Source organism: Neltuma alba, unplaced genomic scaffold (assembly GCF_004799145.2).
Source record: "Neltuma alba isolate B1F8T4 unplaced genomic scaffold, ASM479914v2 tig00011107_pilon, whole genome shotgun sequence".
In the NCBI taxonomy this organism is placed as follows: domain Eukaryota; kingdom Viridiplantae; phylum Streptophyta; class Magnoliopsida; order Fabales; family Fabaceae; genus Neltuma; species Neltuma alba.
The window spans coordinates 28,692-44,069 of NW_021635845.1; the positions used below are offsets into that span (position 1 = coordinate 28,692).

The following is a 15,378-nucleotide window of genomic DNA, read 5'->3' on the forward strand; positions in this document are numbered from 1 at the left end:
GCCCTGAAATGTGTTCACTTTATTTTTTTTGACAATCACATATTCACGTCTGTTTTGGCTCTGTTTTAGCCAAAACAGACGTGAATACTTACGATATTCATGTCTGGTTAGAACAAACGTGAATATGACTCATTTTCTCATCTATTCAACGTAGACATGATATGTCCCACACTTACTGCGTCTCTTCTTTTAATGTCTCCCTTGAAACAAACGTGAAAAGCTCTCTAAAACAGAGATAAAAAGTGTCGTTGTAGTAGTGAGATACCTGGTGGTCGATTTTGAAACCATATATACGTATAGAACAAGGTAAAAATTACATGGGAAGGAGTTCTTCCCAACAGTGAGGTAAAGAAGAAAAAAGTGAAGCCAAGTAGTGAGAGAAAAGGTGAAGATGAAGCCATATTGGGTGGTTCAGACAGAGACAGAGGGGCCTTTGTTGTTCATATGGAAGCATCCCCCCCCACCCCCACCCCCACCAATAGGAAACATTCATTTGTGGAGATCTTAGTTAGGGATGAGATTGATCCATTTTCATTATATTAGAGGCAAAGTTGTATCATAAAACATTTTAAAGTGTTAGATGTATATGAGAAAATATTTTGAGATACTAGATGTACTGTAATATAACCCACTCCTATTTTGATTTTATTCACAAAAAATCAAGCATTTTATTAATTAACTAGATGGTGATTGTCGCGTCTGAATCCTAGTCATGCCATAAAAGGGAAAGAAAGAGGAGTCGCTACCAAAATTTTAAAAGGATAATTTTGGAAACCTAAAAATATATGGTCTGTGAAAACTGGATGGGATTTGGAAGCCAATTGTGTGTAGAGAAGGTGTTAAGCACCCCACAACACCCGTTTAGGAGAATAGTTACCCTAAGCCAACTACTCAAAATTAATATAGGTTTTTTAATTATGCTTTAATTACCCTAAAAAAAAAAGAAAAAAATTATTTACAAAAACAAAAAAAAATTATTTATAAAGTTGGACTTGACCTAGGATAAGAACTTAAGGCCTATGTACCTTTTAGAGGGATCAAAGCCCACGTAGTTCAAGGGTAAAAATGCGTGTCACTTGGTTGGTATTGTTAGAAAATATTTATTCAATTAAAAAAAGTGTTTTTGGTGGGCTTGTATTTTTTTAATATAGAAAACAAGTTTTTTTTATTTTAAAAGTATTTTTAAAAGAAATTTTGGATTACCCTCCCTGTGAAGGTTTCCATAACCTCACACAGGAGAATAATCGTTCAAGCCTGCGGAGATTCTAAAAAACCTCACACGGCTCTAAAAAAACATTTTGTGATTACTTGTACATAAAAAAAATTCTATTCTATTATTTATTTATAAAGATGGTGTCAAACTTATTTTCTTTCTTTTTTATTTCAAAAAGAAAATTTGCACAACCATATTGGTATTCCTACGGAGACTCCCATAGTCTCACACGATTTACTAATGAATCTAAATACCTGCGGAGGTTCTAAAAACTTCACACAGTAAAGATTTTAAAAAGAGAAACACTTTTGGAAACAAAAAGAAAGAACACCAAAAAGATAAGTAAACATAAAACTTAAGTTAAGTATAATAGATGGGAATAAAAATTCATACTTGATGCTTACTTATCAATTGGTTAAAAAATACATTGTATAATAAGTCAATAAATAAAAACTATATACACATATTGGTAAAAAGGCATGAACCAAAAATAGAATAAATGAAATAAAATGAAAATTAAAAAAAGAAGGAAGTGGATATTGAAATGAGTACATGTGGGGATAAATAGATAAAGGCATATTTTGAATAAATCCAAAAAGAAAAGGGAGTAGTGAAGATTAACTAAAATCATGTTAGATCCAATCCTCTAGCCATTACTGCTCCAACTTGTAATTGTGATATCAATCACAAGAGTATAGGCTTTCCTTGAATAGAAGGAAGAAGAAGATGGAAAAAAAGATTTTTCTTTAGTTAGGCCTTCTCTCTTTTTTCCCAAAACAAGTTATTGCAATGAAATAAGATGATAGAAGATTTCTCTACCTTGCCTCCTTTCTTCACTGAGAAATTCTAACTGCCTTCCTCTAACCTTTAATCTCCTATTTATAGGCTTCAACTAGGGTTTTCCAATTTTCTTTATTTTCCTTAGTTATGACTCATAAAGTAACTTTTTATTTAAGCACCGAATCATCATTAAATTGTGTTTTTCATTTTAGTTTTCGTTTTTTAAAATTTTCACAATTATGACGCCAAAAGATATTTCTAAATTGAGGACTCAATCATTTTAAATGAGAAATTTTTATTTTTATTTTCTGATTTTTCTTATTTTCCTCCTTAATGTGTCCACCTCACATTTCCCAAATTGACTTTTAATTCTTATATTTTATTTTATTACCATCTATTGTAAGATGGATATTCTTATTTAATTCTCCTTTTTGATTTGTCACATGGTAGACTTCTTAAACTTATCCTCCAAGAAAGAATCAAGGAGGATATCAATATTTTTATTTTTTTTTTTTTTCTTTTTTCTTTAATTTCATTTACATTTAATATTTTTTTATAGGGTCCAGACAAAATTGAGTGTTCACAGTGATGTTTATATGTTCTCCAAGTTAAAACATGTTTAAAAGGAAAACTCATGTCTTTTGGTAAAGTAACTAAAACTGATTTGGGTGGTTTTTCTCCTACAAATGAAGCTAAAATGAGTTTAGGTGATGTTTGGCCTTTATTGAGAAATGAGAGGACGACATGAAAGACATAGAAAAATTTCAAAAAAAAAAAAACTTAAATTTTAAAATATTAAATTTGAAATTCTTACAAAAATAGGTTATCATTTGCTTTTCAAGTGGAGTCAGTTATTATTAAAGTGTAAGAAACAAGATTTATTTGGGATTTTGAAATTTAAGTGGTATTTTTTTTCTTAATTTTTCCAAAAACATAATTTTTGAGCTGAAAATGTACGGGATGAATGCTAAGTGATTTTTTTTCTTTTCAAAAAAAGGAAAGATATGGAGTCAAATTTACTAAATGACGTGTATACCCCATCCTAAAATTAGTGGCGGATTCAGAAAAATAAGTTTGAGGAACCAAAGAATAATTTGTGTAAAATATAAATATTATTTCTTAAAAATATAATTATAAATACATTGTATGGTGATGTTTACACTTTCCCCAAGTTAAAACACGTTTAAAAGGAAAACTGAGATCTTTCACTGAAGTAGTAATGATGACTGAGTGGATTTTCTCCTATAAATGAGTTTAAAGTGAACCGCTGGTGGCGATGCGGGGATTTTAGGCGATGTTTGGTAAGATGTGGGTCCTTTATTGAGACCTCTGCTTGCTATTGAACACCACTCAACTGGTAGCTGGAGTTTTGATGATGGTGGCCGAACCTCCAGTAGCAATAACTTGATTGCAAAAGTTTTGTTATAATTAACTAACAAGAACTTGTACGTTGTTAATTGTACTTACTAATTTATAAAGTATATCTTGTGATTGAATAGCAACAAAAATCTGTTAAAGAATTGTAAATGTTTTCTTGTAAATAGCTAATGGGAAATTCTAAATTGTTAAATTGAACTTATTAATTTATAAGCTGGTCTTGTAATTGAAATAAGAAGCTCAATTCAACAATTCACAAGTCGTCGTCAGTTTTCTCACTGAAACGGCACCATTTAATAAACCTTTATTATTATTACTTAATCAAAACCATTTTTGAAATATCTACCTAATTTGGGATTATCCAATTTCTAGTGACTTTAAATGGATTTTCTCTTTACTGTATGGTAGTGAAATTACTAATAGGAGCAAAGGAAAATTTTTCATGAAGGCCGGATGGAATCATAGATGAGTGAGGTGAGAATCGAATTTTTAGGAATATTTTATGCAATTTTCACTCTCTAGGGGGTATATACAGACTGTTCTCAAGAATGCATCCACAAGCCCAGGACAAAAACAATAATTAGTCTCAGTCGGCGCTGGGACGGAGGGACGTTGAAGCACTCGCCAGCTTCACTCGAATGCTTCTTTCATCGATCTTTGGTTTTTCACTCTGGCGGCAAATTGCGGGCATATCAAAATCAATATGTTCTTTTAGTTTTTAGAATTAAAATATTTTTAAGTATGACCTTTTCCTTGAATGCTTTTGAAAAATTCTAAAATTTTTATATCATTATATAAGATAGAAAGAAAATATTCTCTTTTTTGTTATAGAAGTTAATACATAATTTAATTTTTAACATAAATATTTTATTTTATCTTTCACTTATTATTGTGTAAAATTTCTTAAAAAATGTATATGATAAATAAGAGTAAAATTTAATAGTAAGATAGAGTTAGTAAATGTTTTTTACTTTCAGTAGAATAAGTTAGAAGTGACTAATGCTGATTCAAAAGGTTAGAATTGTCTAATAAATAATGCGAATAAGACGCGAACTAAAATTTGGCTCCTCCACATGTTCATTGCAGGCTGCGTCATCGGTCGGCAATGTCTGCATGGAATTATGGATCATGCCATGACAAGAATCTCCATACGGCTCCGCAGGGATATGATTACACTTTTAATTTTTTGGAGTACAAGTGACAAGCCGAAGCGTGGATAAATAGAAAAGTACTAGAAGAAGCCGAATACATATAAATATATATTATTACCAATATATACATTTTGAACTTTCCTATGTTTTCATAAAATTAGCAGCATTGATTAATAATTTAACTACTTTGGATAAAGCGTGAGAATTAGTTAAATTAGTTATTTATAACAAATATAAGTTGATTTCTCTAAAATATCAATTTTAGCCATGATTATTCTCGGATAGAAATCCTTATACAATGTGTAATAATAAGGATGTTTTGGAAAATAAATTATAAATATGGAATATAAAGTTAATGAAAATCTTATATTTAGAAACAAATTTAATTATTAACTAACTTTGATATCAAGAACTAGAAATAATAATACAGAAGTCTATATTTATAAATCAACTATCACCTAAACAAGAAGCATCGATTCTGTGGTAACTTAACTAATATGTATAGGTAACAAATAATTCTTTTTCCATCTTCCTTTCTTAAAACCCATTTTAATGCATTCATATGCAGAACATGGCTTTATAACGTCAAAATGTGAGTAATATATTAACTTGTTTATTTACAAAACTGATCACGTAGACTAATCATTTTACACGCTATCAGATGGAATGAAATATAATGGAGAGAAAGAATAAAATAAAGGAAGTGATTTTATAAACATGAAATGTCTCCTTAGCCCCTGAATAAACATAAATAATTACAAAATTATTGCTCCGTAAAGATAAAATTTCGGAGCAATAAAGATAAAATTTCATTACCCCGGGCCGATTGGCCTAGTGGTATGGGTGTGTGTGTGATGTGTGTATACGGGTTCGATCCCGCCCCATGTAACCCAAAAAAAAAGAAAGATAAAATTTCATTTAATCTCTGTCAAAGAAATCAAATGGGCCCTAACTAGAAATGGGAAGTCATTTCAAAGTTGATTAAGGGCCAATGAGCACCAAAATTTGAATCCTATAAATCTAATCTAAATAGTTTAAATTTATTTTTTTTAATTTTATTTTTCTAAACAATATATTTTAATGTGTACAAAACTTAAAGAGATAATCTTTTGACCGCTGTATTTGGACTGTGCATATCTCACCGCAATAACGAAGCACCGTAAACATGAAAACTGGTTAAAAAAATGGAACCAACATATTTTAATGTCAGAAGCATCTAAATGTAAACATAAGTTTGAAGCTTTTCTCGTATCATTTCTCCAACGAACAAGAAGAGTTTCTAACGAGTAATTATTTGATCAGTCTGCAAATAGAAAAGAACATTCAATGCAGAAATAAAGACTTGAAAAAATTAAGTATGCCAACATTTTCCTGAATTGATTATTTTGTTAAGAACATTCTATGATCTTTCATGCTCATTTACTTACTCTTTTGAGAGAGAAATTATGTGTATAAACATCGATTGTTGAGATAAAGTTATTACCTTACAAGAAGTAGATGGGAGTGTTTCTTAAGTACTGTTAAACTTGAATTTGTAAGCATCGGTTCTCAAAGTACTACTATAAAACTTGAGAAATTGTACCAAGGCATAAGAGCTCACTGAATCTTAAAAATAAAGTGAAACTTTTAGGAGATGTCCGAGGACCAGACGTAGGTCTGTTTGGATCGAACCTCTATAAATATTGTATATTAATTTCTTTTATTTCTCAATCTCTAAATTTATCTTTGTGATTTAAGTTAATCTCTGTTTAAAATTTTATTATCATTCAATTCACTCCTCTCTTGGCTGATTTCCTTGCTCCTCCTCTACAAAAAGCATCAATTATTTGGTAAATTCAACAATATAGATAGCTAGGTAGGGATTCTTTTTCCATCTTCCTCCCTTAGAACCCCATTTTATTGCATTTATACAAAACTGGTTGCCTACTCTAATTAATTATATTACACTCCCTGATATAAAAAAATTAATTATGTCACACGCTATTAAATTGTATGGGGGGGTGAAGAATAAAATGAAAAAGTGATTTTTACCAAACATGAAATATCTCCTTAGCCCTCGAATAAAATAAATAAATAAATAATTACAAAATTATTGTTACTTGAAAATAAAGTATCATTTCATCCCTGTCAAAGAAGCCAAATGGGCCCCGACAAGAAATGGCAAGTTATTTATGTGCTCATCAGCGGTGATAATGATTGAGGAGCCCCGAAATCTCAACAGTCTAAATCTAACCATAATGGCTCTGTTTTTTTTTTTGGGGTTGTCTTAAAAAATATTTTAATGTATATGAAATGTTGTTTGTCATCACGTTTGAAATAACTTATAAACATGTTTTACATAAATTAAGATAAAACTTCTCTTACATATTTATTTTATACATCGTAAATCATGATTGAAAAGCTGTTTATAAGTTGTTTCACACGGGTTTAAAATCTAAAGAGATAATCCCTCAGTCATATATGAATGATACATATCTCGCCATAACTACTCTTTCTGATCCTATTTATAAGCTTTAAATTTAGAAAGAGATGTGATCTATTTTATAAGCTTCAATATAGGTTTGTCTTAACACATAATGCGTTTTTTTCTTCTCAAATTTACTTTTAATTATTTATTCTCCTTCTTTTTTCACACATTCTTTCATTTTATTTCTTCAAACATTTTCTTTTATCTTTTTTCTCATTTATTATAATGACATATTTAAAAATAAAAATATATTTTGACCTATTTATTACTTTTAACTAATTTTAACTTATTTTTTATTATAAATAACTTAGTTATTTGAAGTTTATAAAATTAAACCAGTATATTAAAATTTTGCATTTTAATTCCCGGATTACTATTCATTTGCTAATTTCAGATTTTTGGTCCAACTTTAAAAATTTATAACTAATTATAGAAAAATTATATTGAGGTGATTCAAGCCTCCATTTAAAGCCATTTCAATTTTCTATAAGAAAAAAAAATACTCATCTGGTCATTTACTTACTCTTTTAATACAAAAAAATGCGTGAAATAGTACTGTTTATATGATCAAAACTGTACTTTATGGTTTTTCTGCTCTAATTTTAAGCAATCATAACTTCTAATGCACATATTCATCTTAAATAATCTACTTCTCATTTTAAAACTTGGGGTGTATACTATTTACTCATAAAATTTCATGGGTAGAATCGTTCATTTGTCTTACTTTTGCTTTGTCTCAATTTCGTTGCTCATGAAGAAAATATTTATCTCTTTACTTGCATTAACATGCTATAACATTCTTTATTTTGCATATGATCATTCCATTATTTATAAATCATTCCCATGCATTTGACATACTCAATTTAACATGCCAACGTCATCATTCATCATTACATATTATTAATAGGCATGTGCATACAATCATCTTATACAAAGAGTTATTACATAATATAATAACGTGTACATGTACATTCTTTCAATTCTCCTCGTCAATCTTCTTGCTGATTGATCTTTATATTATGATTGACTAAGGGAGGATGAGATTTAGGTAAATCTCAATAGTGAGGAACAATAATAATAATGCCAACAATGCAAGGCTATTACACAACATACATTAACTATCATGCTATATGAAGGGAGCATATATTCATACCATAAAGAAAACTCATTCAGTATATTGCCAAGATATCAAATGCAAAGAGTTTAGCACATATCATTATTATCATCAATAGCTCAATCACATTATGGCATAGGACACATAACAAACAATCAATACAAGTTAACATTAAAATTAAATGTTCTTGCTACTTTGCCGTATATATTGGTATACACAAAGTATGTGCTTTATGTATATAATGGCTTTGTTCTTTTTGTAGTTTAAAGAAATTGTCAAGAAATCTCTTAAGGATTTAATTGTTGTGATTAGTGCTTGATTTGGATTTAATTTTGATAGAGTTTGATAACTAAAACTTTAGAAAAACATACTACCCGAAATGGTATAACAATTAATATTAATGATTTGAAGTTGTACTAAAAATTTGAAATTATTAAATAAATAGTAATCTGAGGATTAAAATATAAAATTTTAATATACATACTTAATTCATGAAATGTAACGCAGATGGTAGTGAGTATAGATGCCTAGGGAGAAATGAAACCAACGTGTTTTAAATTTTAAAGCTGGTTTTCATTATATTCGTACGTATGCTGTGGCAGAATCCAGTGGCCGATATGAATACGTACAAAACGGTAATCAGTCTCAATCGGCATCGGCTAGCTCCAAAGCCCATACCTTGACACGATAATGCACACTCAGCAGAAAACAAATACTACTCTCAATTTTATTTATAAAACCTCATTTATAATATTTAAATAAGATCTTATAATTAAGATCGGAGATAGTATAATTAACGGGAGTAAAAACTTTGGTCCCAAAAATAAGTTTAATATTATAGCTTTTCAATATGTGCGTGTATGTATGTATATATCTATATATATATATTTGGGCTCCTTCCTTGTATTAGGAAGGAAAATAATTAAGCGTGCGTGCGTCCGTCCACAAGATGTTGCCATACGAGACGCTTGAAGAAGCAGAGGAAGCGATAGGGAGAGGGCTGAGTTTTGCACAGAGGCTGTGGTTTAAATACTCAGCCAACAAATCGGATTTCCTTCTTCACTGCCATAACATTGTGTTTCTGTGCTTCTTTTACTCTGTGGCTTCTCTTCCTTATGTCTTCATTGGCCTCTGCAACAGCAAGAGGATTCAGAACTACAAGGTTCAGCATAAGGTGAGCCATACTTTCTGGGAAATGTTTCGGTGTTACAAGAATGTCATGCACACTTTCATCCTCGCCGTTGGTCCTCTTCAGATCGTTTCTTTCCCCACCATCAAGGTGAGACGATGTTTATTTATTTCTTTTTCTTCTCCTTGCCGTTGGCAGTTTGAATTTTTACATTTCTTTTTTGGCCTTATCATGGAGGCTTTTAGGAGAATCAAAATGCGAAGTAGAAAAGGTTTTCTAATTGCATGTTTGAAAAGTTTGTGTTAAGAAAATTCGAACCAGTTAAATTAATTGAAGAAGATATATATGATCTAGATCAACATCTCCTCTACTTCTTGGCCTGATCTAGCTGAAGACCAAAGGATATCACAAGTTAAATCCAAAATTGCCAAAAATGAGTTTTTTTTTTGTACTGATTATATTGGCAATAATTTGGCGAAAAAGGGATTGTTTCTAACCAACTCGAAAAGCAATGAGGATGAAGTTGCTGTGGAGCGGGTAAAACATACCGGATCCTCTAACTATCCCACTTACTCTTTTTTTCAGGGAGAATTGTAACGAAATCTCAAAAAAAAAAAAAACACTTAATAAGTCCTAATGATAAGTCAATTATTTATTACTTTAAAACTTGTCTTTGTAAGCTGTACTGTTATAAAATTTTTTAGTAATTATGCTATTTACTTATGGCTTCATAGCAACTTTCTCCTTTTCCTATCTGAATCTCCATAATTAAAATCCAAAAGTAAATTACTTAAATTTAGCATTTTGAAAAATTATTATTGAATATTTTATAAATTATAATCTTTCAAATTTTTCTACACTACAGTTGTAAATTGTTTAGATTTTAACAGTTTCAGTTTATACATTTTTATTTTTATAAAATATTTTAATAATAATTTTTTTAAAAATTTTAATGAGAACCATTCAATTTTTTTTAATTTAATAGTAAAAACGAGATTCTAGGGTAGAATATAAAAGAGAGTGAGATAATGAGAGGACATGGGTGCGGCACGAATGATGTATATTTCTTAGGATGGGATAAATTTTATAATTCTAATTTGATTTAATTTCCAACTTTGATAGCACAAATTTCTAAAAATTCCTTTATTTCTAGTTCATTAATGAATACTATAAATTATTTCTCTTATTTTATTTATAAGCCATTTTAAACATGTTTTATACATATTAAGAAAAACTTTAAATTGTATTAATTTTCATTTAAAATTCAATAACTTTTTAACTTTGTCTCTATTTAATATATATTATTCTTCATATAAAAAAAGTCAATACAATAATAAATAAAAGGTAAAATTGTACATCTATATAAAAAAATTTCTTAATATCCTATAAATAAAACCAAAAGAAGCCTCGTCTTTTTATCTTATAAATAGGATTAAAAGAATAATTTTCAACAGGAAAAGTCGATAAAATTATTCCACGCATAAAAACCAAGTGCTTCCAATTTATTAGCGTTAACGTCCAATCCAATCCAGTCATTATTGTACTAAAACTGCTGCAAGCACTTATTGTACGAAAACTGATGTTTGATTTTTCTTTAGCTGCTGGGAATACGGACGGACCTCTTATTGCCCTCTGGACAGGAATTATTCTTGCAATTATCGGTTTATTTTATCATAGAAGATTTCGCAAATTACTGGATCCATCGGATCCTCCATAGTCGATGGGCCTACCAGAAGATCCACAAGGTCCACCATGAATACAAAGCGCCAATTGGGCTTGCAGCCCCATATGCCCATTGGGCCGAGATTTTGATTTTGGGCTTTCCCTCCTTTCTCGGCCCATCTTTGGTTCCCTGTCATATTACTACGTATTGGTTCTGGTTCGTTTTGCGACAACTGGAAGCCATTGAGACTCACAGCGGGTAATTATTTCCCATTTTATAGTATATTACCACGTTAACTGAACTTATTTGTTTTTAGGTAAAATTACTTTGTGATTAAAAAAAGAATGTAATTATTAAAAAGTCCCATAATAAGTAAATAATAAGTTGGAGGAAATGACAATGAATCCTGTTCCCTTGTTTTAAAAGAATAAAAATAAAAATTTGTATTTACTGCCCCATGAAAAATCATTATAAAGTTTCTTTCCATTGTTCTTAAGACCAATACTAGTTGGTATATTGCAGCAAATTATTACCAAATGGCAGATAGTATTTACAAAAATTGTCATGACACTTTGTTTGTTTAACCCAAAAAAAGAAAAGAAGAAAAAACTACAATATGTTTTCTGGCCACATGATCCCGAAATATTTTGAACTATGAAGGTTATATATTTCGAAATTATATTCATATATCATTAATATTTTTAATTTATCGTTTCAAAATGCAAATTTTCTATATCATTTTGTTGTTGTTGAATGCTTTATATATTTTGGGGTGACATGCAGTTATGACTTCCCATGGAGTCCCACAAAATACGTACCATTTTATGGAGGCGCTGCTTACCATGACTACCATCACTTCGTTGGTGAAAGTTGTCAGTGCAACTTTGCCTCCGTATTCACCTATTGTGATCTGATTTATGGCTCCCACAAGGTACGAGTATTTCATTTTACATATCACTTCTTTAATTACTTATCAACTTATTCATTATATATTTTGACAAAGTATAATGCTTATATCAAGTTTATTGTATCTATAATGTTAAGTTTTCTAATTACATGTAGCGATGTGTTCAATTTTTTTTATTTAAGTTTATAATTAAATGATAATATTTTTAAAAAACATGACACATATAACCAGTGTGGTTGAAGAACTTGACGTAATGGATGTAAAGAACTTAAGATAAGTATTTTCTTTTTAACAAATCATAGACAAAAAATCAATTCATGCAAATCACATGCTAACTATTACACACACCCACGTACTTAGGCACGAAAAGTTTCACATGTTTTCTAGATTCATAGTATTTGCTCCCTCAATTCTAAATATAGGAGCTGGATAATTAATTCATATAGACTAAAAAATTATTTGTAAGAAACGTATTATTAGTCCTTTAAACATTTGCATTGAAACTACTATCCTTTGATAGAAAACCCTTTTAATAAGTGCAATAGATAGAAAGAATTTTGAAAAAAGAATTATAACTTTAGAAGACAAAGGTAAATTGAGATTTTATATTTAAAATCAAATCAAATTCTTCCATAAGCTCTTATACTTAAAAATAGAGGGATAGAGGGAGTATGATAAAACTCACTTATCTCGTTTGCCAAGTAAAATTATTTAGTTGGTATCACATATTATCTCCGATTCTTAATATGAGACTTCGTTTGACTTTTATTTTAGTCCTAAATATAATACCCCAATTCGCTTTGTCTCTCATATTTATATATTTTTTCCTAAAGTGATCCTTCTAATAATGGTAGTTTTAACCAATATACTTGATTAGTAAGGATATTTTAGAAAAGACAACACATATTTATTACAAATAACTAACTTAACTTATTCTTTTAATCTCTTCAAATTAGTCAATTAGCTCTTATAATTAGGATCGGAGGTAGTACTTCACAACTTCCAATTTCATTGCCGAGGATTTCTTTCGTAGGCAATTTATAAAGGCATCTAAACGCTTCTCTTTCTCTCTCTAACTGCGCTACTTCAAAAAATTGCTGATATATATATATATATATATATATTTATATAAATGTGTCATGCAGGGGTACCAATACAAGACGAAACTGCAAAAGGAGGCATCTATGAATCAACAAAACCACTAAAACCAGTAGCTGTTATCTGCAAATTACATGAATCATTGATTGTTGAGAAGGCATGTTTCATATAACAAGGCTTGATCTGGTCAATAGTATGAATTATGATGCATATTGTATTGTGAATCTTTGTTGTCATGCCTTTTCATGCATGTAGAGAATGTTCGATTATTGTAGTTATAAGTAATAATATTATTAGATAAATAATATATATATATATATATATTCTATTTCTGGCCGTGATCTTTTGGTCGGTTGAACTTGAAGGAGTGTAGGAGGAATTAATCTTTGATTTGTGCAATCAATCACTTCTCAATCAAACAGTGAATCTTGAGGTCCTTTGCCTCAATTTCCCCGTTTGCATGTCCTCTTAGTGGTCATAGTAAAGAAAATGAAGAGCAAGAAGATATAGTGATGAAGAGAAATTGAAGATCCGTAGATTAGGGTGTGGATACGATGTAGTTAATATTATAATGAAAATACAAAAAACTCATCTAACCCCATTCAAGTTTATCTCAAGTCAAGTTCATGTGTCTGCCTATTTGCATTGAACTCTTCCATATTAAGTCGAAATCTGTGTTGTATTGTTGGTTTTTCCTTTCACCTCAGGTATCAGACTTTGGGGTTCACACCAACTAAAAGTAATATCATTTCGACTCGAGTCATTTGACTTTGGTTCAGTTGCAAAGTACTTAAACATCAAGTTAATCCAAAGTCAACTCGAGTTACAGAGCTTATCTTTATATATTCCTCTAACCTTAAATATAAGACACATTTTGTAGTGTAATTTATACTATAAAAGGGATCTTATATTTAGAACTAGAGAAGTATGTTCTATGTAACTTGAGTTAGATATTTCTAACCTCAATTTAACTCTTCATAGAGTTCATCTACCAAGCCTTAACTCCAGGTTATACTCTATCAACTTAAGTCATGCCTTCATTACTCGGCTTGTTACTATTTCGGCCTGTTACTTTACCATGTCTTCATTACCCTTGTTACTGCATGATCAGGGGTTGGGGTATTTACTCGTCTAAAATTGCTCATTGTCATCGGTCTGGTAGATCTTGGCTACAAATCTCGTTGTTCTTTCAAGGAGAAGTGGTTAGAGATTTTATCACTTTTTAAGGAACTGGGACAAAAGGTCTTTTGTTTTACATCATCTTCGCAAGGCTTTATTGTTCATTGTAAATCAGCAAGTTATTGCTCACCCTTTGAACTATCCGGTCAGTGTTTGAGGGAGTAATCTGAGAATGCTTGGCATTTTGCGGGACAAGAATGTAATGGATAGTAAGGTTTCGGTTGGCTGGGAAGTTTGTTATAGGTTATTATCTCCTTTTGTTGCTACTTCTTTGTAGTTAGACTCATAAGCTTACCCCTTTGCAGCTTGCACAAATCTAGATATTCCTTTTATTATTGTAAATAGAAACTAATATGCCTCCGGTCATTTGGCATGTTCTTGAATCCTAAAATCTCATTAAACAGCTTGAGAAGCTACATGTTACATGCCCGCTTTGCCTAGATACTTTCAAACTTCAATAGGACACTGCCTAAGTCCAATAATTTTGCTATTTTTCATTTTCTTCGGAGCTTATCTGACCTTGTCAAGACAGAACTTACAATAGAATGCCAAATTTTGTTCACGTTCTCTAGTCGTCAGATCTTCTAACTCACTAGCCGAACCCCCTCTTTCATCATTGAACAACCTGTAGAAGTTATTTTGTATTGCTAAATGGTCCAACGAGCAGCGGAGCACTCCAAGTGGATGTTACCTTTGTAATAAAATTAAGGGTTCAAATTCATCTACCATTAGGCGTCTAATATTCTAAAATATTTTGCAATTCAAGTTCAACAGCAATTTTGTCTCTAAAATTTTTTTTAGAAGCAATTTTAACCTCATTGTTAACTCTCTAAAAAATCCATTAGGTGACAGTTTATCCAATATTTTTTTTATCAGAAGTCTATCCAATACTTAAATAAAGTTTTTTTTTAAGTAACGCTCAACACAGTAATTTTCTTTTTTATGCATTTTATGACTGAGTTTTTTTTAACACTTTTTTCATAATTTTAGTACTCATCTTTTAAATTTTTAGTAATTATCTTTAATATTTCCAATAATCATCTTAAATATTTTCTATACTTATCTTCCATATTTTCAATTCTAATATTTAATCATTTTCAGCACCAAGTAAAATTGAAGTAAAAACTTTTCAATTTTCCAATAGTCATCTTTCTTGATATTAGTATTGAATGTAATTCCAAATTACAATTGAGAAAATAGAGAATAAATCTAGCAAATACTTAAGATGAATACTAGAAGAATAAAAAATATGGTTATTAAAAATGTTAAAAATAAATACTAAAAAGATAGAAGATGAATA

The 15,378-nt window shown here is 30.1% G+C and overlaps 1 protein-coding gene across 1 annotated transcript; it reads left to right on the top strand.

Annotated features, from left to right (window-relative positions):
- The first annotated feature begins 9,051 nt into the window (after positions 1-9,051).
- On the top strand, positions 9,052-13,006 carry LOC114761237 (methylsterol monooxygenase 1-1-like). The gene is made up of 4 exons (XM_028950565.1): positions 9,052-9,381; positions 10,830-11,152; positions 11,678-11,825; positions 12,947-13,006. The coding sequence occupies exons 1-4, from the start codon at positions 9,052-9,054 to the stop codon at positions 13,004-13,006; spliced, it is 861 nt and encodes a 286-aa protein (XP_028806398.1).
- Positions 13,007-15,378: the final 2,372 nt, after the last annotated feature.

Coding starts and splice junctions, on each gene's coding strand:
- LOC114761237 (XM_028950565.1), top strand. CDS start 9,052: ATGTTGCCATACGAGACGCTTGAAGAAGCAGAGGAAGCGATAGGGAGA. Junction 9,382..10,829: donor TTTCTTTCCCCACCATCAAG/GTGAGACGATGT, acceptor ATTTTTCTTTAG/CTGCTGGGAATACGGACGGA. Junction 11,826..12,946: donor TGATTTATGGCTCCCACAAG/GTACGAGTATTT, acceptor TGTGTCATGCAG/GGGTACCAATACAAGACGAA.